The sequence below is a fragment of the Macrosteles quadrilineatus genome, unplaced genomic scaffold (genome assembly GCF_028750875.1).
Source record: "Macrosteles quadrilineatus isolate MER2022 unplaced genomic scaffold, UCM_ALF_1.0 Scaffold_6__1_contigs__length_79288215, whole genome shotgun sequence".
NCBI lineage: Eukaryota > Metazoa > Arthropoda > Insecta > Hemiptera > Cicadellidae > Macrosteles > Macrosteles quadrilineatus.
Genome location: NW_026542599.1, coordinates 30,603,725 through 30,629,818, shown reverse-complemented (window position 1 = coordinate 30,629,818; position 26,094 = coordinate 30,603,725). Strand labels below are relative to the sequence as shown.

The window sequence follows — 26,094 nt, the reverse complement described above, 5'->3', positions numbered from 1 at the left end:
GTCGAATTCCGTGAGAAGACTAAAGAACCATCGCTGAAACCTACACCGCACTGATAAATTCCCAGAAACTCGATATTCCATACGGATCCATCTCTCCCTTGCTTTTTCCACTCAGTGCTTCCTGAAGACAAAGCTTTCTTCATTGAAGGTTGTCCCTTGTTGAGCTTCTGAGGTCGCCAGTCGGCACCGGAAGTTGATGGTTGAGGACAGGAAATGTGAGGCGGCGATATCAAAGTGGCTGTGCCTTCCACCTTGGATGCGGCACTTGCTTGTACAGTAGTAGGACGTGCTTACTGCTTATGTTATGACTAGTTACTGTTAGTGATGTTGCGACGCATGTAACAATGTCCATGGATTATGTCAAGTTTTTGTTGCGTGCATTATTAATTTCCTTTATTGCTATAACTTTTTGGTGTAAAATTTCAACAACATAAAAACTAGGTTATTTATTATAAAGGTCTATTTATGAAGAATATTTCTCTCACATTTCAACCGAAGGTGCACGCACTGTTAAAACCCTCAAGTAAAATGGTCCATAAAAGGAAAATATTTATTCGAGATAGGTGAAGTCAAAACTATGTAAACAGACATGAAATACACTTTAGTTGGGTGCATTATAACCATGTATTCAGATTTTATGTTTCCAAACAATGTTTTATAAAAAACCCATACATATAAGAAGACCTGTCTTCACAATGAATTGGATTCCTTTCAAAAGTAAAACCTAACATTTATTTACGATCTTTCCCTATATAGCAATTTTATATTGACATTTATTTCCAGAAGTTCTTTAATAAAGGAATCCTTTATTCGCCTGAGGCACACATCTTGTTTTGTTTCCCTAGATAGATTTACCTTCAGTTTATAGTGAACTCCAAACCCTCAGAATAAAGGCCATTATTGTTTGGCGGGATTTGAACACGACCCAACAATACAAAAGTTCTAACCACAAGACACTAGACTAGACCATTCGTGCCTTACATTCTTGAAATACAGCATCTTAACATTCTACAATAGCATTTACAATATAATTTCAACGTGTAATTTCAACACAACCTTGCGATTTACCCAGATCCTTTTGCATGTAACCACTTCTTACCGAAGCACCATTTTACCTTCAAAAATCGATTACAAAAGTTAAATCAATACGACACTGTTTGTGCCAGATCAGTTTGTCACGTCGGCGGATATTGGACCAAGTTGGGAGTTTTCCGATATTGGCAACCCTCTATAAGCCTCCCCTTATTGCTGAGGGAGATTCCCCCAAGACATAACACTTCTCGCCGTCTGTGCGGGGAAACTTTCCCAGCTCGATCACATTACTGGAGATTGGTTTGTGTTTGAAACCAGAGCTTGAGCTTCAGATATTTTCCAGCGCAAAAGCGTTAAATTATTACTTTGCTTTTTTGAATCGGATTGCGTCAGGGAGGTGAGATTTATTTAGGGACGAATCACTTTGTGAAATAAATTGTACGTAATTGTTTTTGGAAATTTGTTTTCAAACTTTTCAACACTGAACAGTTCAATTGTCCCGTTTAATATCTTTAAGCGGCTGCTTGTACTGTAATAAAAAAAAACATTTGATTTATTTTTAAAAATAGGTCCAAATTATTGTTTTATTTTAATACTCTGTAATTAGACAATAAATAATGGCGGAGTGCAGTGATTTTACGTTATAAAAACAGACACCAAAATTTTATAAAATCATAGATTCTACGATAATCCTCTATTTGTAAAACCTTGTATTGAAAAGTGTAACATATAGCATTACAGAAAGAAAAGTATCAGTGTGGATCTATTTCCAAGATTCCACTTAACTATCCTTAATGAACGTAAAAAATATTACTATTTAGTTAATCTATTATATTTCCTTTTTATTTTTTAAGTAGGCATAGTTTGATGATCTAAAATATCACTTAAATACTAAACTACGCATGAGGTCTACTATAGTTATGAGTGAGTTTACCTATATGGAAAGTGGCATACTAAATGATTGTAACAACTAACTATTACACTCTATGGTCATTTGACAACATTACATCAATTATCATTGGAACATTTTCATGTTATCTGTTCTAGTTTGATACACCTTTAACATTTTCTAATAACTCATCTACAAAATAGGCTTATGCCAATCTTTAGTATTAATTGTAACTTACCAGAAAAGTAGTTAGCCCATAAAAATAGCACTATTCTTAATTAAATCTCATACAACATGTCGTTTTATTTTAAAATTATAATGCATGGGCTGCATTTCCAAAAATTTATATTTGAAATTCCCACAATTTTGCACAAGAATTTCTAGTCATGGAATGCGATATAACATAAATATCCTGAAGAAGTAATTTAATTTCCTAGAAAGATTTCGAGTCCCGGCTTGCGAATCTAATTTAATTACCAAATCCGGCTTTCGACAGGTCCTTGGAATTCCAACGTGATTCTTACCACATAATTCACCGATTCGTGGAAAACATTATTGGGATGTGGAGGTAGAAGAGTGTGAAAATAGCATTAATTAGTTAATTATCGCATGGATTATAATGGAGGGAATTATCCAATATAGAGACGGCTATCTTCACGTAAGATAACAATTATGTTGTCTAATCAGGTTGATGAGTAGTATAAGTAGTTGCTAAGCTACCGAATCACGGCATTATCAAAAAGCTAAAATATTGATTGTCGGAATTCAATCTCTCTGGTCTTCAAAATGGAAGTCCTGCATTCCAACCAGTAGACGAGATCCCCAACAATACTAACTACTCATGTGATAAGCATTCATAAAATAATTTGATTGGGGAAAATGTCATTTTGAAAAATCTAAAAGAACTGGTATGTACTTCAAGCCTTCCTCTAGGCTTTCGAAGTTTCGAGATAGAAATTGATTGGTTTCCTTGGCAACGATGCAACAAAAAGAAACAAAAACTAGTATTTAGTTTTTACTTTGTATTCCTTTCTTTTATACGATTTCTTTGTTTAGTCTTCTTTCCTATTTGCTACAACTTGTTTTAATAGCTCAAAAAGACTAACGTTTCTACTTACACTCCGAGGCACGGCTAACACTACTAATACGGAGTAAAACTTTAAATACACATCAATGTTCATATCTACTTAATGTTCAAATCTGTGTTATGAACCATTTATGAACATTAGCAGTGTGTGAACGAAGGTGTGTTTGTTCCCAAGATAATCTGTTGTAATTAGCCTCATGACCCTGTTATGTAGGCAATCGCCCTGAATACAGCGACATTTGCGCATGCGGGTGATAAACTGTTATGATTGTTCATAGCAGATAGTAAAGCACCTATGATTGTAGAAAAACATTTCATAAAGTTATGTTGTTCTTTACAGCTCATATAATGCCGTATAAGTTCATGACAATCCATAAAATAACTAAAATTGTTCATAACCGTTCACAAAGCTGCTAACAATAGATAAATTAAATGTGTTAAAAATATTGTTATATAGATTAATTTATATTACTTTTCATCACAGTTCTGATAGTTGCTACGATTGTTCACAACAGTTATAAAAACTGCTATGATTGTTTGTTGGGCATCTAAAATGATTTTTTTGGCATTTTAACCTATTAGGCTTATTTACACATAATTAATGGTTATATTTCTAGATGTATACTGTAGTAAAAAGTTCCGTCGAAGAAAGTTATTAAATAATATTTAAAATGTCAGTGTTTTAAAAATGAAAATTACCTCGTGAGCTGGGTTGGACCCCAGAGAAATCAGACTAGGTCCACTAATTACTTCAACCATAAACTAAACAATTCCAAGTGTTCCCGTGCGGTTTTATATGTTTAATCTAGTGAGATTGAACCAGTACATTGAAATCCTATTATGACCTGAGTATATAAGAATTTCCTTCAGATCCTACTATTAACATTCAAAATCACAGATCTGTGTCTAAATCTCCTTGAAACATTTCTACAAACCCATTAGACAAAATAAAACGAGGTGCTCGGAGAGGGTTTTGATCAAATCTTATACATTGAACGTAAAACCGTAATGAATTCATGTATGTTCAAAAGACAAAAATATTAATTACGAACAGCAACACATAATAATTTCAAATCCAAACATTAGTTTATGGTTAGTAACGGTTCAGAGTAAAGTATTTTGGCGGGGCAGATTTTTGGAGGGAACGTGGGAGGCAGACGACTACAGCTGGGACTTGAACCAATGACCTGTGTAGGCTGATGTGTCGTCTGCTAGCTGCTATACTTTAGACTACTCCCCACTACTTCTCTTATTATTGTCAATGAGGCTCGTCTGAATGAGGCGGTCGCCAGATCCACTATTTCTGGACCGTAGTGGCACGTGTGCTAGCCTATCTTGATGTAGTGAAGATGGTTGGGAAGACTTTGATAAGTAATCAGGGAAACGTGAAACTTTATTAATTGTGTCGTTTAATAAATATTACGTACAGATAATTAGGTTACTGTACTGCATTTCTTGAGTTCTCAAAACATAGTTTTCTAACCATTTAGCATCTAAAGGAAAGGATTTTAAATAAATTAAATTAGGGAAGCACGTTCTTATGAATCTACATACAAAAATAATAAACCTTACTCCAAATACTTTTCTCAAAAGAATAATCAATCTGAATCATTATCTTACCTCAATGGCTAGAGATACATTTAAAGCTAAATGATCCAATTAAATTAACTGATATGAACGAATAGGTGGCTAAATTATTAAAAAGCTCAACTATTGATCACTAGATTTCATTATTAATCACTAACAACTACTGTCTGCAGGACAATGCTGTTTCGTCAGCACGGTGAGGCCAGTGGGGCGGTGCCTCGACTGTTGAGGATGTATCCGCTGAGACATAGCTTCAGAGTGACCACATCTACCATGGATGACGCTTCCTACTACACTTATAGTCACTATCATCTTCTGTCTGCAGGACATGGTGCTGTTTCGTCAGTGAGGCCAGTGGGGCGGTGCCTCGACTGTTGAGGATGTATCCGCTGAGACATAGCTTCAGAGTGACCACATCTACCATGGATGACGCTTCCTACTACACTTATAGTCACTATCATCTTCTGTCTGCAGGACATGGTGCTGTTTCGTCAGCACAGTGAGGCCAGTGGGGCGGTGCCTCGACTGTTGAGGGTGTCTCCCCTGAGACACAGCTTTAGAGTGACCACATCTACCATGGATGACGCTTCCTACTACACTTATAGTCACTATCATCTTCTGTCTGCAGGACATGGTGCTGTTTCGTCAGCACAGTGAGGCCAGTGGGGCGGTGCCTCGACTGTTGAGGGTGTCTCCCTTGAGACACAGCTTCAGAGTGACCACATACCATGGATGACGCTGCCTACTACACTTATAGTCACTATCATCTTTTGTCTGCAGGACATGGTGTTGTTTCGTCAGTGAGGCCAGTGGGGCGGTGCCTCGACTGTTGAGGATGTGTCCGCTGAGACATAGCTTCAGAGTGACCACATCTACCATGGATGACGCTTCCTACTACACTTATAGTCACTATCATCTTCTGTCTGCAGGACAATGCTGTTTCGTCAGCACGGTGAGGCCAGTGGGGCGGTGCCTCGACTGTTGAGGATGTATCCGCTGAGACATAGCTTCAGAGTGACCACATCTACCATGGATGACGCTTCCTACTACACTTATAGTCACTATCATCTTCTGTCTGCAGGCCATGGTGCTGTTTCGTCAGTGAGGCCAGTGGGGCGGTGCCTCGACTGTTGAGGATGTGTCCGCTGAGACATAGCTTCAGAGTGACCACATCTACCATGGATGACGCTGCCTACTACACTTATAGTCACTATCATCTTTTGTCTGCAGGACATGGTGTTGTTTCGTCAGTGAGGCCAGTGGGGCGGTGCCTCGACTGTTGAGGGTGTCTCCCTTGAGACACAGCTTCAGAGTGACCACATACCATGGATGACGCTGCCTACTACACTTATAGTCACTATCATCTTTTGTCTGCAGGACATGGTGTTGTTTCGTCAGTGAGGCCAGTGGGGCGGTGCCTCGACTGTTGAGGGTGTCTCCCTTGAGACACAGCTTCAGAGTGACCACATCTACCATGGATGACGCTGCCTACTACACTTATAGTCACTATCATCTTTTGTCTGCAGGACATGGTGCTGTTTCGTCAGCACAGTGAGGCCAGTGGGGCGGTGCCTCGACTGTTGAGGGTGTCTATCCTGAGACACAGCTTCAGAGTGACCACATACCATGGATGACGCTGCCTACTATACTTATACTCGTTATCATCTTCTGTCTGCAGGACATGGTGCTGTTTCGTCAGCACAGTGAGGCCAGTGGGGCGGTGCCTCGACTGTTGAGGGTGTCTCCCCTGAGACACAGCTTCAGAGTGACCACATCTACCATGGATGTGTTGCCTACTACACTTATAGTCACTAACATCTTCTGTCTGCAGGACATGGTGCTGTTTCGTCAGCACAGTGAGGCCAGTGGGGCGGTGCCTCGACTGTTGAGGGTGTCTCCCCTGAGACACAGCTTTAGAGTGACCACATATACCATGGATGTGCTGCCTACTATACTTATACTCACTACCATCCTCTGTCTGCAGGACATGGTGCTGTTTCGTCAGCACAGTGAGGCCAGTGGGGCGGTGCCTCGACTGTTAAGGGTGTCTCCCCTGAGACACAGCTTTAGAGTGACCACATCTACCATGGATGACGCTGCCTACTCCAGTGACGCCGATTCCACCATCTCTGTTCCAGATTTTGGATCGCAAGATCTGGACGCTGATAAAAAAGGTAAGAGTTCAACAATAATTGCTTGGACAGGTTGACATCTGTTGCTACATATCTTATTTTAAAATAGAATCGTATTTCATACTCGTGAAACATCAATATTCTAACGATACAAACGTCTTCGGATAGCCAATGTAAATGGAAATATTTGCCTAAAATATAATTATAATTGGGATATTATTATTTCAACAAATAAACCATCTTTGACATACGCGGCTTCTGTTCGGCTAAGAAATAAACAGCTGTTATAGTATGATTGCAATCACTAAAGTTCCATATGGTTTCATGGAGCTTGGCCTACGACAGCAAAGGCCTTTATTTTACAGCTTAAATGCTACCCTAAAATTAGATGAGTTGCTAAGAAACACCAAATTCTCCCAGCGTGTTTACAAATTCATTATAGATTTTTTCATTTAAGAATATTTTAAAATTTGCCGTTCCTAAATGGTGCGTCAATATTCCATTCTGCCACACCTGAAATCACGCATGCCTTCTTCAAATGGACCGCTAGAGGTTGTCTGGAAGATCTATCATGATATTCGAAACTTAGACGAATTGACGGTACTCCACCTAACCCTACTGGGTGCCATCCTCGCCGCCGCCCTCCTGGGGTTGTACATCCAACATAGGATCAAGAAGAAGCTGGGAGTTGTGGTGATTAAGGTAGAAAAGACAGAGGATAAACTCCATGACAAGGAAGCCTTCCATGACTTCCTCAACTACATCCTTAGGCTAAGCCGAAATATGGATGACAACATAAACATGTCATTGTTCATGTCGGAGATTCGGAGGAAAGCCAAGATATTAAGACGCAGCAGACCAAAGGAAATAGAGGATAGATCTCCAGAGCTACTGCCTCATTTGAAGGTGGAGAGGGTTGTGAGGGACGGAACGGCTATTTTGGAAATAAACGAGAAAGAAGAAGATCTTGCAGCCGAGGGTCATTTGATTGAGGATGCCAAAGATGAAAATATTCCAAAAGAAGAAGAGACCCACGAAACTGCGAATGAAGAAGCCACTAAGAGAGGGACTCTAAAACCTAGGAGACGGTTACGGGCGATTTGATGTAATAAATTATTAGTAAATTGCGTAATACATTAATACTCAAATAGTTTTCTTTATTTATCTTTGATTATGTCAGAATTTGTAGGAGACTATTTTGAAGTTCAACCAGAGAACCTTCGTTTCCATCTTCATATTGTAGGTACTTATATCCTTAATGAATTTTCTAGTATAATTATTTTCATGAATGTGTCGTTTCCATTATTTCAGATTGTAATTAACTACCTAAACTGCTATGTTTGACAAGTTATCAACAACAAAATTCATCGACAGTATGGTTAAAATCTGCAGAGGGAAATTTGACAGGATGTCTACAGAATCCATCGAGAGTGTGAGGATACATGCTTGACGATATGTCGATATTGCAAAATTACATTTTACATCGATGTTTTTGTGAACATCTTGTCAAGCAAATGTTAAATTTATCTCATCAAATGGTTATATATTGTACACTCGATTCTCGATGGATATCTTGTAAAGCAAGATCATATTGTAAGTAACATCGTATTTCCATCTGCAGGTGTTACTTATATTATCGATGGATTTTCTTGTAGACGTCCTGTCGAGTTAAGCTGGATTTACTTATACATTATTTTAAACATACCCCTTTTTATGGAAATTTTTTAAACGGCTCCACATATAGCAATAAGTTTTTAATTAATTTTCTTGCAGACCTTATAAAAGCATTTACTGAATTTTCATATCCGAATTGCAATCAAATTCTTAAATGATTTTTTCATTGGTATTTCGACAATCATAAATGGTGTTATACACCACCCTTCAAATTTTAAACTTTTATCGAAGAGTTTTCTTGAAAATGTCTTATGAAGCATGTTTTGCATTTGTATAGACATCCCTATATTGCAATGATAATTTTGATGGATTTTCTGTTAGCTGTTGTCATAAATTAGCTAAATCATAAATTAGATAGACGTTTCGTCTATCATACCGTATTTCCATTCCTGGATTGTAATCATACTCGTAATGAATTTCCTTGAAGACATCTTGTCAAACATATGTTATGTTTAGTAACTCAAATTTTTGCATACTAACGATTAATTTCCTTGTAGGAATTTCGCAACGGCAATGCAAAATCGTAGGCGATGTATTATCCATCGTGATCTTGTAACTTAACTATCGTTGGAACTTATTATTTTGCATGGTACATAAAATTAGTTTTTTTTTTGGACGGATTTTTTTCTAGTTTAGTAGCCCTCAGTCAGTGATTGAAATCTTTCTTCTAATATATAAAATTCTCGTGTCACAGTGTTTGTCTGCAAACTCCTCCGGAACGACTTCACCGATCGTTATGAAATTTGGTGTGTAAATTCTGTAGGTATGCGAATCGAACGTAAACTATTTCCCGTTTCGAAATTCTTAAAAGGGCTCCGCCCCAGTGGCTCTGCAGTTTCCCATGTTAACCTTATGAGAAATGGAATTAATGAATCTTAACAGCTGTTTCAATTAAACAAGTTGGTTCTGTTCTATGATGTTCAATAGCATTAAAGTTACAAGGATTACCAACAGGGTGCAGCACTATTATTTCTTTTACATTAATGACAACAGCTAATTTGCAACCAAAAGGTGAGTGAGCGTAGCGAACGAACTTCAACCTGGAGGCGAGTTAGCGTAGCGAACGAGCTAACCTGAAGGCAAGTGAGCGCAGCGAACGAGCTCCAACCTAAAGGTGAGTGAGCGTAGCGAACGAGCTCTAACCCAAAGGTGAGTGAGCGTAGCGAACGAACTTCAACCTGGAGGCGAGTTAGCGTAGCGAACGAGCTAACCTGAAGGCAAGTGAGCGCAGCGAACGAGCTCCAACCTAAAGGTGAGTGAGCGTAGCGAACGAGCTCCAACCCAAAGGTGAGTGAGCGTAGCGAACGAACTTCAACCAGGACGTGATTGAGCGATGCGAACGAGATCATCTTGAAAATTAAATGTAACGGTACTTTCTTTCCATCGGTCTGTCTTAGGGGAAACCTATAACTTAGGCGATACGAAGTTCGCCGGGTCAGCTAGTAGCTTTATACAATTTATCAGTTGGGAAACTCGCTGTTCTATAGATTCACACCCCAAGGCTGTGACAGTCACTGTATAAACATGGTAACGTCTCGTCAAACACTCAAGATCTTATCATGTTCGACTAGTTTGTTTAGCCTATCACTCCTCTGAAAGAGTTTGTTTTCATTTGTCCCTAATAGTTGCACTGATAACAGTTGTTATAAAAATAAATACGGATTTCCGGAAAGTGATTTAAGTTGAAAGTCGAATTAGTTTAAACTGACTAATAAATGATTGACTTTGTGGTTTTTTTTAGTAGACCAGTTTCTGTAATTTGAGTAAATTTGAGGCTAGCTACAAATGTTGTGTCAATAATTGTTGTACAATGACAATTGTATTTTTCTTATAGCAAACGTTTACAAAAAAGTATATAATTAGATCGGTTTTTTAGAACATAATCATATTTATTAATGTTTAAATGAATGCATTATTTGATTGTTAAACCATTGATTTCCTCGTTGATTAGAGTATGTATAATTCTATTATTCATTTAAATAGAACATACATAGTTGAATTAACATATTGAAATCGAACGTAAACATCATACAAGTTATACCAACAACTCTGCCTATGTTATCATAAATTAAAATCTTAAACGAAATAGACAACTCAAATTTCTACAAAGGAGCCCCAATTTAAATACCTATAGTTTGCCTACACATTGCTAACTAATGACCACTTAACAGATAATTTCTTTGGCTTTAACAAATTATTGGTCTGAATTCCACAATGATGATAGTTTGGTGGTTTCACAATCTCTACAGCGCAGACTAGTCTTCAACTCTTCCGTCACGCAACTGTTAAAACTTGGAACGTAAACGAACCACCCAGCTTCCCAACGCAATGGCTCTACTCTGGGTTATCTTATTGCCAAGGTTATGCCACTGGGTAACGTTTACAAGCGCAGTTTGGAATGAAAGATTGTAGAATGACTAGTGAGAAAATATGGCGAGGAACTAGTATTGTTAATCGTGCATAATATTTGTATATAATCGATGATTTTACAGTATTGCCAAAAATATAAATATATTTCAACTTTTGTCTTCAATATAATTTTATTTTTGACAAAAATTGTGCACGATTCCAGCACAGACCTTAGTTTCTCTGGATCGAAATGTATATTACCCAAAATATGAGTAAAAATACATGTAGTCACACTCAACAAAAATAACAAAAAAAGATAACAACTTTTGTGGAAAATTAAGAAAACGTATGTAGTTATGAACCTACAGTTTAATATAATGATTTCAGTAAAGAAAAAGCCATGTTATAGATTGACTCACATTGTATAGAAACCACCATTAAAGGGCTTTTTCCAAAAAAGTTACAAAAAATGACAATTGTTGTATTTTTTTTACCGAGCTTGATGACATGCTTTTTTGAAATTATAAACGAACAAAGGACTTTGTGACTCTGGGGGGGGGGGGGGGGGTTCCTCACTTCTTGAAACTGAAAAACCGCATTTACTTTCCATCAACAACAATAATAAAATCTAATTTTAATTTACTAGAATACACATTTCCTAGACATAACCTTCTACAGTAGGCCTACCTTCTTTTGAGTGTGACGGTATTTATATTCTATCAACCTTTTTTGACGGATTTCGTAAATGTATCATGTCCATAACAAGCACTGCTCGAAGCTAGTTTTAAAGAGATTACTCAATGGACTCTCACACGACCTTCAACCTCTGTGGATCACGTGATTGGCCCGAGGACCGACATTGCGTCACGGGAATACAAGAGAAAAGTAGGGAACTCACGGAAACGTCCAGGATCTTAGGAAGTTGTGTAGAGCACGGCATGGTCCCGTATTACATAACAATATAATGATGGGCTCGGGATTTAAATATTATTTGTTCATACAATGTTTTTTATTCCAATCTTTTATATTTAATTATATGGGAAAATATATATTATTTTGGAAGTTAGCACCAAAACGTACCAATCACGTTGAGCAACCTGTGATCTTAGGTCTTCTGAGATAAAAAAAAATAGCAATAACTTCTACCTTACCCAACGTGTCTAAAAAAAAAAAAACAAAAAAACTATCCTAACCTAAAGAAGTAAAGAAATATGCTCATCTGTCCCTTGATACAGAACTTGTAAAAAGTGACCAGAATAAGCTGATCCTGATCGCCATTCGTCGGTTTCGTAGTTCTACACAAGTTACAGTAATTAAAATCAATCAAATATGTGTCTTTGCTCTTGTATTTCTGGTTCATTTCAAAAGATGTAGTTTGGACACAACTTAAAGAAATTAAGTTTCACTACAGAGAAGTAAGGTAGTATCATTCACCAAAAAATATGTATGGCAACTGAGTTGGAGCAACAGACTACTACAATCGCAACTGCTATCGTGGTTAGAGCGCGAGTTCAATCTTCAGCAATTATGCTATAATAAAAATATAATATGTGTGTTTTGGCTCGAGTAAAACATTATTACTTAAACAACAAAACCTATTTATCTATGTTTGGGTGTCTTTCCACAACACCATACGATATTCAGTTACCTAACCACAGCTAGGTGTTCTCTAGGCACACTTCTGTATGTCAACTGTGCTGAATCCGAATTGGAGACGGCCAAGAAGACAGAACAATAGCTGGTGAAACGAACGTGTTTGTTGTGTAATGTAGGTAATAACCTCCTCACACGCACACACACACACATCTACACACACACACGGAGGCGACGTTTGACCGTTTCTGTCCTCCTTGCGTCATTGGGTCATCAGAAGTATATTTGCCTGTTGTGACACTAGTGAACGTGTCTATGTATCCTTGGAGGGAAAATGGAGTGGAGACTGTGTGCAAAAGGGGGTTTTATTGCTCATAATTATGTTAATTATAGGTAAAGTAAACAGCGTGTGACAAAAATGAACAATGTAGTGTCCTTATTTCAAGAGACCCAAAGAATATTTAGCACAAAAACGAGTAATTATTGTAGACATCCATCGCGTTAACTTGTAATTCCGTAGAAATTAAAACAATTTAATTGTTTATTAAAAAACGTGTAGTTAATCAACTGTACGTCTTAGGCTGTGAGGTGTTTGAGTTGCTATGTGCTTATTAGTGTTCCCCTAAGAGTCAGAAGTTCACAGGTTTGATCCTGTAAAACGTGTATCTCTTGGTGGTTCTGAACTAGACCCATGCCGTTTGGAAAAGTCCATGATCATTGGGCTTTTCAGTAAAAATAGTGTCTGTATCTTTATGTTACAAAAAGTTTAGTAAACATTTTAGTCAAATAAATTATAAAATATTTTTTAAATAATTTTTGTTACACAAACGACCTAATTTTGTTCTATTAAATGGTAAATTAAAACACCACACTACAAAGCTATTTATTGAGTAGGTTGTAAACAATACGACAGTTTGGAGCTCCACTTTAGTGAACGACCTCTGTAGTCCTGAAAGGATCCTTCACAACAAGGACCAAGGTTCCAGGACACTCCTGGTCACGCTTCTTATGACCACATCCTGCGTCGTTCTCCCATTGTAGTACAACTAGACTGTAAACGTGACCTTCAACTGGGAACACAGGGTGTTCCGAAATATAGTACACGTCATGGTTTGATTATTGAACTCCGGGGCCCTCCCCTGGGAAAACTAGGTTATTTCGACACATGTAAAAGATATTTTTGAATTCTATAAAAGATGTTAAATTGTAAAAAATCGCGTTTTAAGGTCAATGGGGAATCCTCCCCCCTTTGATACGCCACTGTGGTGGTTACTAAACCCAAACCGTGGTTGGATAAAGTATTCCTCTTACAGATAGAATAACGATCTGAACTGAAGAAACCGTCCCAATCACATCCACAATATGAGCTTAGGCCTCTTGAAAACATACAAATGAACGAATTTAGAAAACAGAAAAATAATATACTTTATGTGGTATAGTAATTGCCAGCAATTAACCACCTTGGATTTGGTAAATTTAATATATCTCTGCTAAAAGAGCATTGTGTTTTTTTTTATTTGACAATGCCAAGCTGTTGTTGATAAACAGATATGTCAAATTTTGTGATTCAAATCATTCTAAGCACCACATTCAGAACACATGTGCTCGTTGCATTCAACTGTAAGCCTTATAATCACACAAGACTTTCAAACATGAAATTGTCGTCGCTATTAACAGTTTGCGCAGACCTGGTACTTGTTTTATAACCGCACCATCCATGGCTCGATGACCAGGGGAAGTTAACCTATCTTCACCATCGATGCATTATCGAACAGGAAATGAAGCCTCCGCAACATCACTTCCGCTGCAGTCCCTGGGAAGAAGAAGAAGTCTCACCTGGTAATTATCGTTGCGGAAAGGCGAAGAGTGAGAGTTTTGCGATTGCATCCTGTGCAGATAGTCAGAATCGTTTACACACTTCGTGATTCGATAGGTAAATAGGAATGAGAAGCAACTGCACTGTTGTATCGGGGATCTTAGCCTATCCCAATCCCAATACAAATACCACAAATACAAATACCACAACAACAAAACCCCATAAAAATCCCATAGTGTTGAGTACAAAATAAATACTGTACTACAGAATCAGAAAACCTATATATTTTCCCTTACCGTAGGGAGTTTGGAACCAGTCGTTTTGTACTGTAGGGGTTCTAAACAAATATTTCTTTACCGATACCATAAAAATCCATTATTGTCTTCTCAGGGCTTTGAATTCTGTTCTACCGAATCACGGTTTAAATGCCATAGTACCGAATAAGTTTGGTAATAAGAAATTTAGCGAGATGGTGAGTACTACTCAATTCCAGCTGAAAAATGGAATTGAGTGGTATTCCTTGCTCGCTGGTGAGTAAAGGTAGTTCTTAGTAGCTCAACTTCTGGAGACTAATTTTACACCTTATCAATGGTAAAATGCCAAACAGGAGTCTGTATATCGTTGCTTCAATATTTTCTGCAAACACAAGTAGCTCTTAACGAGGCGTTGAAGTAAAATACAATTATGAAAAGATTAATTCAAGTCTTCTCAGAACAGTTGAAGGACTTTTGCCCTAAAATATTTGACAAAGATATAATAACTCAATAATAATTTACTTCACAATTGCGGCAACCAGTGCTTAGTGTGAGTCACACTGAATGTGGCTTGTTGCCAGCTGTATACAGTCACAGTGGGCCTAACTACGCATTGTACCGTATGTAGCCCTAGGTCTAACAGGGCGCCCACAGCACAGCCCGTATGGCTAGCTGACCGTTGATGAAAATTACCATGAGGGTCATTCAAGCAGTAATGACGAAGTTGTGATCTAGTACAGCATGGTTATGTCAGCAGAAGTGGTATACAATGTTTCTGTTGATGGACTAACTAGTAGAACATACAAATGTGTTATTTTAGATTTTTCGTAAACATTTTACTTGGAACAATTTTACGATTTTGAATTTTTGTCGTAGATATTTTCACCGTTAATTTAATTTCGGTTAGTCGCAAAATAAAGTGGTAGCGTGCTACGATAGTTTTTGATGTGGAAAAAAGCGATAAAATATGGGAATGTTACTGTTTTTTTCAGTTTAAGGTTCTTGTTTTAGTGAAAACATTTACCCAGCTCGCTTCTAGCTAATTAGTACAAAGGTATGGAGTAACAAGAAAATAGGGTTGGACTTTGACCTCTTCCTATCGTTGAAAAACTCGCAAAAATTTCTAAAGTGACGAATTTAATGTTTTAATGCAATAGAAAACTAATCATCATGAAAACATAGGAGATACATCCCATACAAAATATAATAGGGTATTCATATACTCTAGTTTGAAACTGTGCAGTAGGAACGTTTTACTCTAGTTTTCTCAACAGCCATTGCGAAATTGTAATGGAACTGTAATATGTAAACAGGTGCGGCTAATTGCTAGAAATTGCAGCGCGACCACTAATATGGCGAATGTAAAATTTTAGAAAATTATTTGTATCGTATTTAATTTTTACTATTTTCTAAACATCCTCCTAAAAGGTAAAAAGCCCACTTTGTTTCAATATTTGGTTAACTTTTGAATGCCTTAAAGTAGTAAATCTACTTATTTTTGTCAAAGTTATGTACTTTCAGTTTTGCAGCATGTGTATCGATTATTTACTAATAGAATTTGAAAATTAAAGCACAACATTCATTCATAGTTATTTAATTACATAGTTATGTTAAGTGGTTGTGAGAGAAATTAAAAATGGTTTACACTGTTAATCATTCCTAAATATATAGATATATCCAATTTCATATACCTTAAACGGACGAATATTTAAATGTATATTTGACTCTTGATAAAAACAGATACCATTTTACGAAAAGGTAAACTCACTTGAATGTAATGTTTCCGAAGCAGCGTTGGGGAAGTATTTACACAACATCCCCAACGCAGGGATTGTGGTGGAGCTCCTAACATGAAAGTCCTTGAGTCCTTCTATCTAAAAGAAGGGAAACCCCAATTACAAATGGCTCCCTCTAGAGGAAAAGTAATTAATTTCGCAGGGGATGAAACCTTGACAGGGGAAATTGCTCAAATGTACCCTACTGGGGGTGAATGTAAACAATCATCCCTTCCTATTGAAAATGTCATTACATTATTTATTTGTCTCCAATATAATATGATTCGTAGTCTAGAGTTTTAGTTTTTGAACAGAGTAGTGGACGTCAATTGTTTATTGGTGCGAATGTTTAGTTTCTAGTGGCTATTGTTTACTAGAAGGCTTTGGGGTGGACTATTGTTGGCTTCGGTCGTGAAACCTACCCCAATTGAAAACAGCTGGTAGTATATAATTGAGTTGCGTAGTACCGAGATTAGTTTGATTTACGGGGTAATTAAAATATTGTAGATTGCAAATATCAACAATCAAACTATAGCAATATTTTTGTGATTGGGTGTATAATTTTATTGAACCATCCCAAGCGCTGACTATAACTACACAGCATCCGATCAAGGATTACGAATGTATGATTCATTATTCATTGTCTATCAGGTTGTACTCCATGAAACATGTACTCTTGCTCTATGTTGAGAAACGCTAGATTTTGTTTCGTATTTTGGGGAGAAGGTATGTGTGATAAGATTATAAGCTTTGTTAACGAAGATATTTTTGTTCTCTTTCTACCAGGATCATTTATTAAAAGTCCAAGCGTCAAGGTTATTGAAAACTGAGATTCGTTGTTAACACTTTTCACCTATCTTAAAAACTATTCCCACCCCCACCCAAAATAATCTTCCTCGTTCGAAATCTTCTAAGGACTCTTAAAAAAACATCTTAGTATCAATAATCTCTTGGACTACTGCAAGATACATAAAACAAGTTAAAACACATAACATAACACAATTTTTTACAAAATACACATGCTCAGTCACAAGCAGTATATGTCTTCTCTCATTGTTTCTTTGTCGTCTTCAAAGCTAGAATCAGTGTCGACATCCCCATTGTATATTGCAGGCGACGGAATTGCAGCTGCAATTCGGCTTGCAGTTCATCGGTCTTATGACATGTTTCTCAACATAATCCACGGCCTTCGAGAGTCCTTTCGCCAGTAACGCTCTACAATCACTGCCACCTATATCACTTCGCCGCTCTGCCTTCGTGAGCGGTTTGGCGCGAAATGTCAAAACAGTGTTGAACAGCTGATATTAAGTTAGCTTGTTTTGAATGTCAGCAAGAAAATGGTTGACTGTCACTTTATAAGTCACGCAATATTTTTTTCCATTTTCTTACTAAGTAATATACTTAGATCACACGTGTATTGCGATGCAATATTTCTTTATTTGTTTTCAACATATTAACATTGAAGCGTTTGGCATTTTTATCTTTTGATAGTGAATCGATCAATAGATACCTGCTTAAAACCGCAATCTTAGGACGAACTTATTTGTGAAGTACACTGGAAACCAACCTGTACAACCTTCGTTTTTCTTTTTTAACAATACAAAATTTAAATTTTTTTACATTGTCGTTTCATAGATACTAAAGGTCGTCCAGTGATCGAAAACTCGACCAAAAATATGTAATGTACAGACTGTACAAACCACACACTGTAAATAAAACATGTGAAAGGAATTTCTTCCATTTGTTTAGATTTTCTGTTTATATTTCGTTGTTATTTTTTCACCAGCATGGCAACCCATAAGACCCATGCAATTTTTTCAAATTAATTTTTTGTGTTTATTTTTGAGAATATTTTAATTTTTAAAGGGATTCTGCACACATACAGGAAAATACCTTTCTAACAGTATGCGTAGATTTTTCCTGTGATGCACACGAGCTGAGAAAAAAGGTGTTAAAGAAAGCTTACCTATTAATATATAGATTGTTCTAATTATCCTATTTTCAGGAAGTTTATTTATCCAAATGTCTTTGTAGCGTGAGTGTCACGTTTTGCTTTATAGGGTTATGCTCATTAAATTAAGCACATCCATTATCATCTTAACCAGCCAATTTGACAAAATATTAATTAAATAGTACACTTAATGGCATACAAAATAGGACGAATGTAGTACGGTAAGCACGTGCTCTCAACAAATTGTAATTTGCTGTCACAAAATTCTCTAAAGCTTTATTTTTTCAAGCTAACCCCCATCGATATACCCTATATCATAGTTATGTTTTGATTGGCCCAGCCGTTCCCAATTCCCATCTGTAGCAAATGAGGATTTATATCAGTGGCGTGACGTCACGATATATTGTTGTACATTAGGTCATCGACATATTTATATCACCTACATATGATTGACGTGGCTAAAGAATGGAGGAATTTACATACTGTCAATGATCCGGGGTAATTAGAGCGTGATTATAATTAATTAATCACATGCGTGTGGTAATTATGTTAAAGGCTACAATAGGTGCATTGTGGCATTAACTAGTCATTGACTGCATTCAGTAAGTCAAGTTGAAAATCGGACCTGAATCTGGGTCTATTTCGTACAATATTGTTTACTTGAAAATGTAGTAATACAATACATAATACAACAATACAACACAACATCCCACTGATTTATTTATATAATTTTTTAATTAAAATTTGTTTTGACTCGATCCTATTAGTGAAAATCTTTTTCATGATTCTTCTTTTTAAAGAAACTTTTTAATTTGATTAAATTTATGACCAATTTTGTTTTATATTCCTTGGATATCGTTTTTACAATATTATAAACATAATATAATCAAATTAATAGAAAACAACTTAAAATAAATTAGTGCAAGGAATAATGTTTTTATTTATTTGAAATTATGTTTAATAGTAGTGATTCGCCGTATATAGTCCTATGTTAAATTAATTTTCACGTTTATAGGGGGGGGGGGTGTAGGAAAGGTGTGAAATAAAGGATTTTCATTTCATTTCATTTTTCATTATTGAAGAAACATTATAATGTAACTTACATAAATAATTTATAACGATTGTTAGTTTGTATTCCTTTGGTCTTATTCACCAAAATACGAGCAATATTAATATAATCAATATCAATAGAAAACAATTAAAAACAATCTCAGCGCATAGAATAATTTCCTTATACTTTTGAAACTATGAATTATTATATCCTATTATATTAAATTACTTTCCAATTTTTAGTAAAATAAATATATTTTTGCGAAATAGTTAAGTTGTTTGTAAAAAACATCAAATTTTCAACCATTAAACTATAGAGGGTAGGTGAATATTAAAAGTATTGTAAAAGTAATCTATAATTAGCTAAATTATTTTGAGAAAACTCAGAAGCTTCTTGATGGTTCAAAAGCTGTCCCTATCCTTGATCTTGAGCATCCAGTAAATGGTGCAGGCTAAATAAAGAGGCCACCAACCTCTTAAAAAAAAAAAATAAAAAAAAAACATCCTATCAATACTATTACTGTATCAACTATCAACCATTTTCACCCACATAAAAGTACGGCTCTGTTTTAAATAAATAATCAATAAGATATTCCCTATTCCTTGAGTATTATCTAACTTATTTACCACGGTTAAACTACAAACTAGTTCACTCAATGTTTATTGTAGTACAATTTCCTAATCACTGTCACGTTCGTTTAAAGACACGATATTGCCAAGGCTAGTGGAGTATCCGTGATGTTGAACCTCTCTGACGTAACGGCCTATCTAATTGCTCTGTGATCGCAGTTCCATAATGCGCCGCTAGAGCCAAACACGGCGCTAGTGTCGGGTCCGGCACTTTCTCCATTGTGGACCTAATTGCTTATGACCATTTACGCGTCATGTTAATATCGTTGAGCAACTGGAATTGATTATGGACACCCATGCGTTCTGTGTATCTCGGTTTGCTGCCTGCTGGCTGAGATTAGATTTGCACGGTTTCTTTGAGTGGTGTTGCTGTTTAGGTAATACACTCAATACTTATACAGGGTGATTTTTAAATGAGTTCCCCCCCCCTACTTTTTTCTACATTTCTTAAGATATCAACTCCGGACCACGTCAGATCATTGTAGAGTAGTAAGTACTTCATTTTGACTGGGTATAAATTTTTGGCCGCCATCTTGGATACGCCATATTGGATACAACGTTTTTTTTTTCAAATGTAAAAGTAGTGTTGTGACCCATTATTCCAAACAATAATTTTACGCTGATTACAATGCCGCAATTAGTTTTTTTAAATCTTGATCCGTTTTAAAGTTATAAGGACTTTTTATAACTTTATTTTTACCCGATTTTAACATTGTGCTTTTACAAACTAAGACCACAATCTCAAAATAGTGCTCAATAAAGATAAGTAAAAGGTAAGTTTAAATTAATTTGTCACATTTCAAAATGGTGGATCCAAGATGGCGGCCGAAAAAAATACATCCGTCATAACCAAGTGAAAATAGGTCGACAATGAATGGTGGTGTATACTTATCTTTATCTATCTAGCACTATTTTGAGAATGCGGTCTTATTTTGTAAATGCACAATGTTAAAATCGGCTAAAAATAAAGTTATAAAAAATCCTTATAACTTTAAAAAGAAACAAAATTTTTAAAAACTAATTGCGGCATTGTATTCAGCGTAAAATTCTAGTTTTGAATAATGGGTCACAACCTTACCTTTACTTTTGAAAAAAAAAAAACTTTGTATCCAATATGGCGGATCCAAGATGGCGGCCAAAAATGTATACCCAGTCAAAATGAAGTACTTACTACTCTACAATGATCTGACGTGGTCCGGAGTTGATATCTTAAGAAATGTATAAAAAAGTAGGGGGGGGAACTCATAACTCACCCTGTATGTGAATCCTAATATGTTGTCGAATGTTCTACTTATGGACATCGGAATATATAGTATAGTTTTATTGTGATCAGTGTAGTCTAACTTCGCTTAACCAACAGAATGCTATACAATAGCAAGTGTTCTTTTGCGACATTTATTAATCTAAAATCTAACCTCGCATTCAGGTGGGAATGAACTCGGAAAAAAAAATTAATGCACAAAACATGTATCAACGAAAACTATAGCTGAAAGCAACAAACAACAATGAATAGAAAACAAGGATCATACCATTATCAAAGTAGTCATAATGACGTTCTCACTAAAGCAATAATATACCATACATTTTATTGCAAAATTAACATTAAATGTTTGAAAAACTTTAAAGTTCTGTTAGTAGATGTTCGGAATCTAGAACAATTTTAGTTTACCATCCCAAGGACTCGGTTGGGACACTGACACTTTTGTTGCAAAATCGACAACCATCCCTAAAATAAAAAGTTGGAAAATCAGTTGTAGTTTGCAATGCAGTAATTAACAGTATAGCTTACTATGTATACCTTTAACTAGCTTGGTATTTGTTTTGGCATTGAATACGTTCCATAAAGTACAAAACCAATAGTTTGAGTCAGTTGTGATATTTTTTACCGAGACTCATACTGCTAATCGTCACGTTTAAGTTAAGTAAAACAAGCCATTAAAACTACAATCACAGACAATATATTAATATTGTGGTTATTATTACCCACGAATTATTGGATTAAATGTGACTTGCAGTTGATATAGTGTAGTAACTACCTATATTCTAATTTACTTATATTCCTTGTCACACATATTTACTTAACTACACTCTTTTGAATATAACCAACTCTTGGGTGCAATAATTATAAAATGAGTAAGTTAAAACTGTCCACCTGTTGTAGTATTGGTATTATCTAACACCACAGAAAAAAGACGAGGTACATTGACTTTTGAATACAACTAGTAAGAAACAATGATTATATTTTAATTACTTTTCTACCGTTACAAAGATGAATTTACAACAATCATGACTCTTTGTTCATGGTGTGATTCGGTTCGCATTGTCCGAAAAATGTCCTCGCACTCGCAGCTCGCCACACGTGACTATTTTGTACTTCCGGTGGGAGATGAATTCGGCTCGCTACCACACGATGTGTGATGTCCTGGTTATTTATATAACATTCGCAAAATGTTTGCTAAATTGTCATGTAAAACAATTGCTAAAAATAATATAATTTGTACATAATCGTATCCTTTTTGAAAATGAACACTCTAAAACAGTGTGAAATGTAAAATAAAGGCATTATAGATTTTAAATTTAAACAATTAAACAAAATCATTATAATGAGTATGAGATAGGGTCACCACGTAGGTGAGTATTGCAACCCAAATATGAGTGAAGGTAGAGTGTAGAATGGTGTGAGATGATCTGTGTAGCTTTGTTACTGACTAAAATTAGCTGTTTCATCAGGGATCATTTCCAGTTTCGAACCTCAAAGCTACTGACTTTTTTAGGATCGAACCAGTGACCTTTTGGAACAAAGTTTGCAACCTGTATGTGAACATTAGGGCTTGAAAGTAAATTTGGTTGTAATTGATTGCTGTATGTATTTTATCGGGATAGGTACTTTTTTCATCAATATAATCCTGTAAAAGCCTAGTTACAAAAATATCCCAATGTAAAGCATATATACATTTATATGCAGGAATATAAATCATCTATATACATTTTTCCAATGGTAATAGTCTAAAATTAAACTTACTAAGCTCTGCCATACTAAATCTCATATTTTATTCAAGGGCACAATTATTTTGATTAACAAAAGGATACTTAAACTATTTTAGTTTAAAAAATATCTAAATGTGAAGTTAATTTGCCTAAATGAAGTTTTACTAACGTATAGTGTTTTAAATTAACACATCACCAGCTTATAGTGTCCATAACAACAACCAAAGACCTTTTACATAGAGTCCTCAATGAGGCTAAGTTCAGCGTTCGCTATGTTTACGTTTCACAATCATCGCCTTGGGCCTGAGTACGATCACAGCAATCTCTCGAAACGTGGCGAATCTTCCAGCTGCGAAGTTGGGAAATCATACGATAATGGTCATTATGGGTGACGCGGAAGTAAACCGAAGATTTATTGGGGAATAATGCGCACTTAGAGGTGTACAATTTGTGATTGCACATTGTTAGGTGAATGTATAGTTTTGGAGGGCGTTTTTAGCAAGAATGAGATATATTTGATGGTTAATAGTTTTAAACACTGTGTTAGGTTTCTGATTATGTGTTAGGGAATTGTTTGGAATATCGTGATCGTGACATTTGTTTCGGGTTGCTTGTAGAAAACTGTTAGGGAGACGGGTTTGTTATAATATTGATTGGTTTAGTAATTATAATTACTCTACGGATTTTCATGTAGAAATATCTCGATACAAACGAGTTATCTTGCCTAAACTTTATTTTTCTCATTCGTAATTCTTATCAACGGAATGTAGTTATTTTAGCTAATGTACTTGTATTTTTTGTTTTATTAGTTAATTGGTGGACTGTGTGTTAACTAACCAATGTTATAACTTTATTTTTGCTATATTTGTGGGGGACACTACAGATTAAGCTAGGTTGTGAATCCTTTAAACTCAGCTATAATTCGTGAGTGACTCGCAGGATTTGAACCCGTTACCTTAGTACCTACGTCCCGCGCTCTCGCCACTGCATACGCGCTCATCTTGTGTCACTTGAAAGTTTCAAGAATTTACTATCGACAAGAAAGTAACAATACACACCATTATCTCAAATTTTAAAATCCAAACACCTTGATGAATTGACTCCAGTCACTCTTTGGCTAAACGCGTTGTAGCGTTGATACAAATCAAATCAAATCAAATCAAAATCTGTTTTATTTCCAGAAATTATTTACAACATATACATATACAAAATACGAACAATAGTCCCGCATAGGCCGTAAAAGACCTGTGCGCGGGACAAGCTCTATTACAAATAGAAATATTCTTTAAAATTAAAACTAAATTAATCAAAATTACAATTAAATTACAATTAAGCTATGAGACAGTTACAGGAACAGTTAATGCTAAGTAAAAGGTAGTCGAGTGATTGGAGTTGCAGTTACTGATATCTGTTCTGTACGCTAAATACTGTTTGGTGTACTTGTGTATTAATTATTGTTAGGTATTGTATACTGAACTGATAAGTTTCTCAGACTGATCGAGCCCAATCTCCGACAGCCAACTGCTTACCGAACGTTTATAAACTGGAAGAGATACCTGTAGATCTCTAATCTCTGATGGTATATTCCTATACAAAAAATTTGCAATATAAAAAGCATTGGTAAGGTTTGCAGACTTAAAAACTCGGGGTACCTGCATACCTACATTTACAGCTCCTCTGGTGGGATAGTTATGTGTGATTGGCGTCACTATCAAATCTTGATTGGAATAGGTATATACAAGTAAAGTTTTGATAAAAAGTTGACGTACCGAAAGTAATTGAGTGTTTTTGAATAATAAATTTGTAGGGAAACGCCTGTTGAATTGAAAAGCTATTTTAATAATTAGTTTTTGTATGACAAACAGTGACTTTAAAATATTACTACTAGCTCCTCCCCATACTGTAATTCCATATTGAAGTACTGATTGGACAAATGCATAGTATAACATTTTTATTTCATTAACGTTAAGAATTTCGCGTACGTTTCTAAAAACATAAATTTCCTAAGTTTTGTCTTCAAATATTCAATATGGGGTTCCCATCTTAACCTACTATCCAATATCACTCCCAAGTACTTGTAATGATCTACTCTCTCCAAATGTAAACAACCACAGGTAGAGACACCTGGATCTCCACAAACATGCATCACTAGTCTGAGGTTGGCGGGAGGCTCACTACTTCGTCTGAGGAAAATTGGCATATATTTTGTTTTCAAAACATTCATTGATAATACATTTTGGGAGAACCATTTTTGAATAAGGAACATATCTGTTTGCGCTAAGATACAAGTTTTATGGGTTAGGTTTGTCATGGGATGCGCCCGTAGGAAATTAACCCGGGAAAGCAAACCGAAACAAAGCCTAACCAGCTGTGGAGAATATTGCAAACACTGATCCCTCGGGAACTCCCATTTAAACCCGAACCTTCCTCGTCCCGGCATTCCTGTTTTAATTACCGAGGGGCAGGACTAATCTGAGCCCCACCACCTGTACTCCAGGAATAGATCGTCCCGTGGGATATCGTCGTATAGGGGAATTATTGTGACTTTGTGGCTGTCAGATATGATTGTAGGAGTGAGGTGACAAGTCGGTGTGAATTGAGCGTACGTGGTTCTGCTAGATTTGTCAGATAACGGTTATGAGTCACTGAGTCAGGTGTGGTTTTGGTGAATTGGTTCGTTTTAGAATTTAAGAAATAAAGACTTATTTAATCAGGATAGTTTTTGATTGCGTTAACAATTCACGTAGTTGATGTTTACGTTGCTTTTTGATGTATAACCATAGATAAAATGATATAAAAATGTACCATTAGATTGCCGGTTTGATCCTGAGAAAAGTTAACATCTTTTTAGTGATTCGAAATTGGGCCCAGCTGTTAAAAAATAGTTTTGGTAATGACCCAGCTGATCTTATTCAGTAACAAAGCTGTCATCGCATTAATATCAACACTTCACACTTCATTTCTAATTTTTTCAATCTTCGCCTCCAATAACGCAGCCTAACGTGTCAACGTCGCAAAAAATGTCGCAATATTTCTAATGTGTCAATATGTCTAATTATTTCATATTACTGAGTTATATTTATTTAACTTTGGTTTAAAAAGAAAATTTCCTTTTTGAATTCAATATAAAACAAACCTAGCTGGGCTAGTTGTTATATATGTGAGCGCGGGGCTTCGATGTTCGAGGTCCCGGGTTCAAATCCTGCCCATCATAATAACCAATGCATTTTAGCTATGTGATAATACCACGACCCTTTAGGACTAGCCTGAAGTAATGTGTAAAACAG

The 26,094-nt window shown here is 36.1% G+C and overlaps 1 protein-coding gene across 1 annotated transcript in view; it reads left to right on the top strand.

The window, feature by feature from the left end:
* Positions 1-6,594: 6,594 nt before the first annotated feature.
* Positions 6,595-26,094, top strand: part of LOC128997039 (serine/arginine repetitive matrix protein 2-like) — a 52,265-nt gene continuing 32,765 nt past the window's right edge. Inside the window, exon 1 of the mRNA XM_054422617.1 lies at positions 6,595-6,769. Within this exon, the coding sequence (XP_054278592.1) occupies positions 6,682-6,769 (88 nt within the window). The 5' untranslated portion in view covers positions 6,595-6,681. The remainder of the gene's footprint in view (positions 6,770-26,094) is intronic.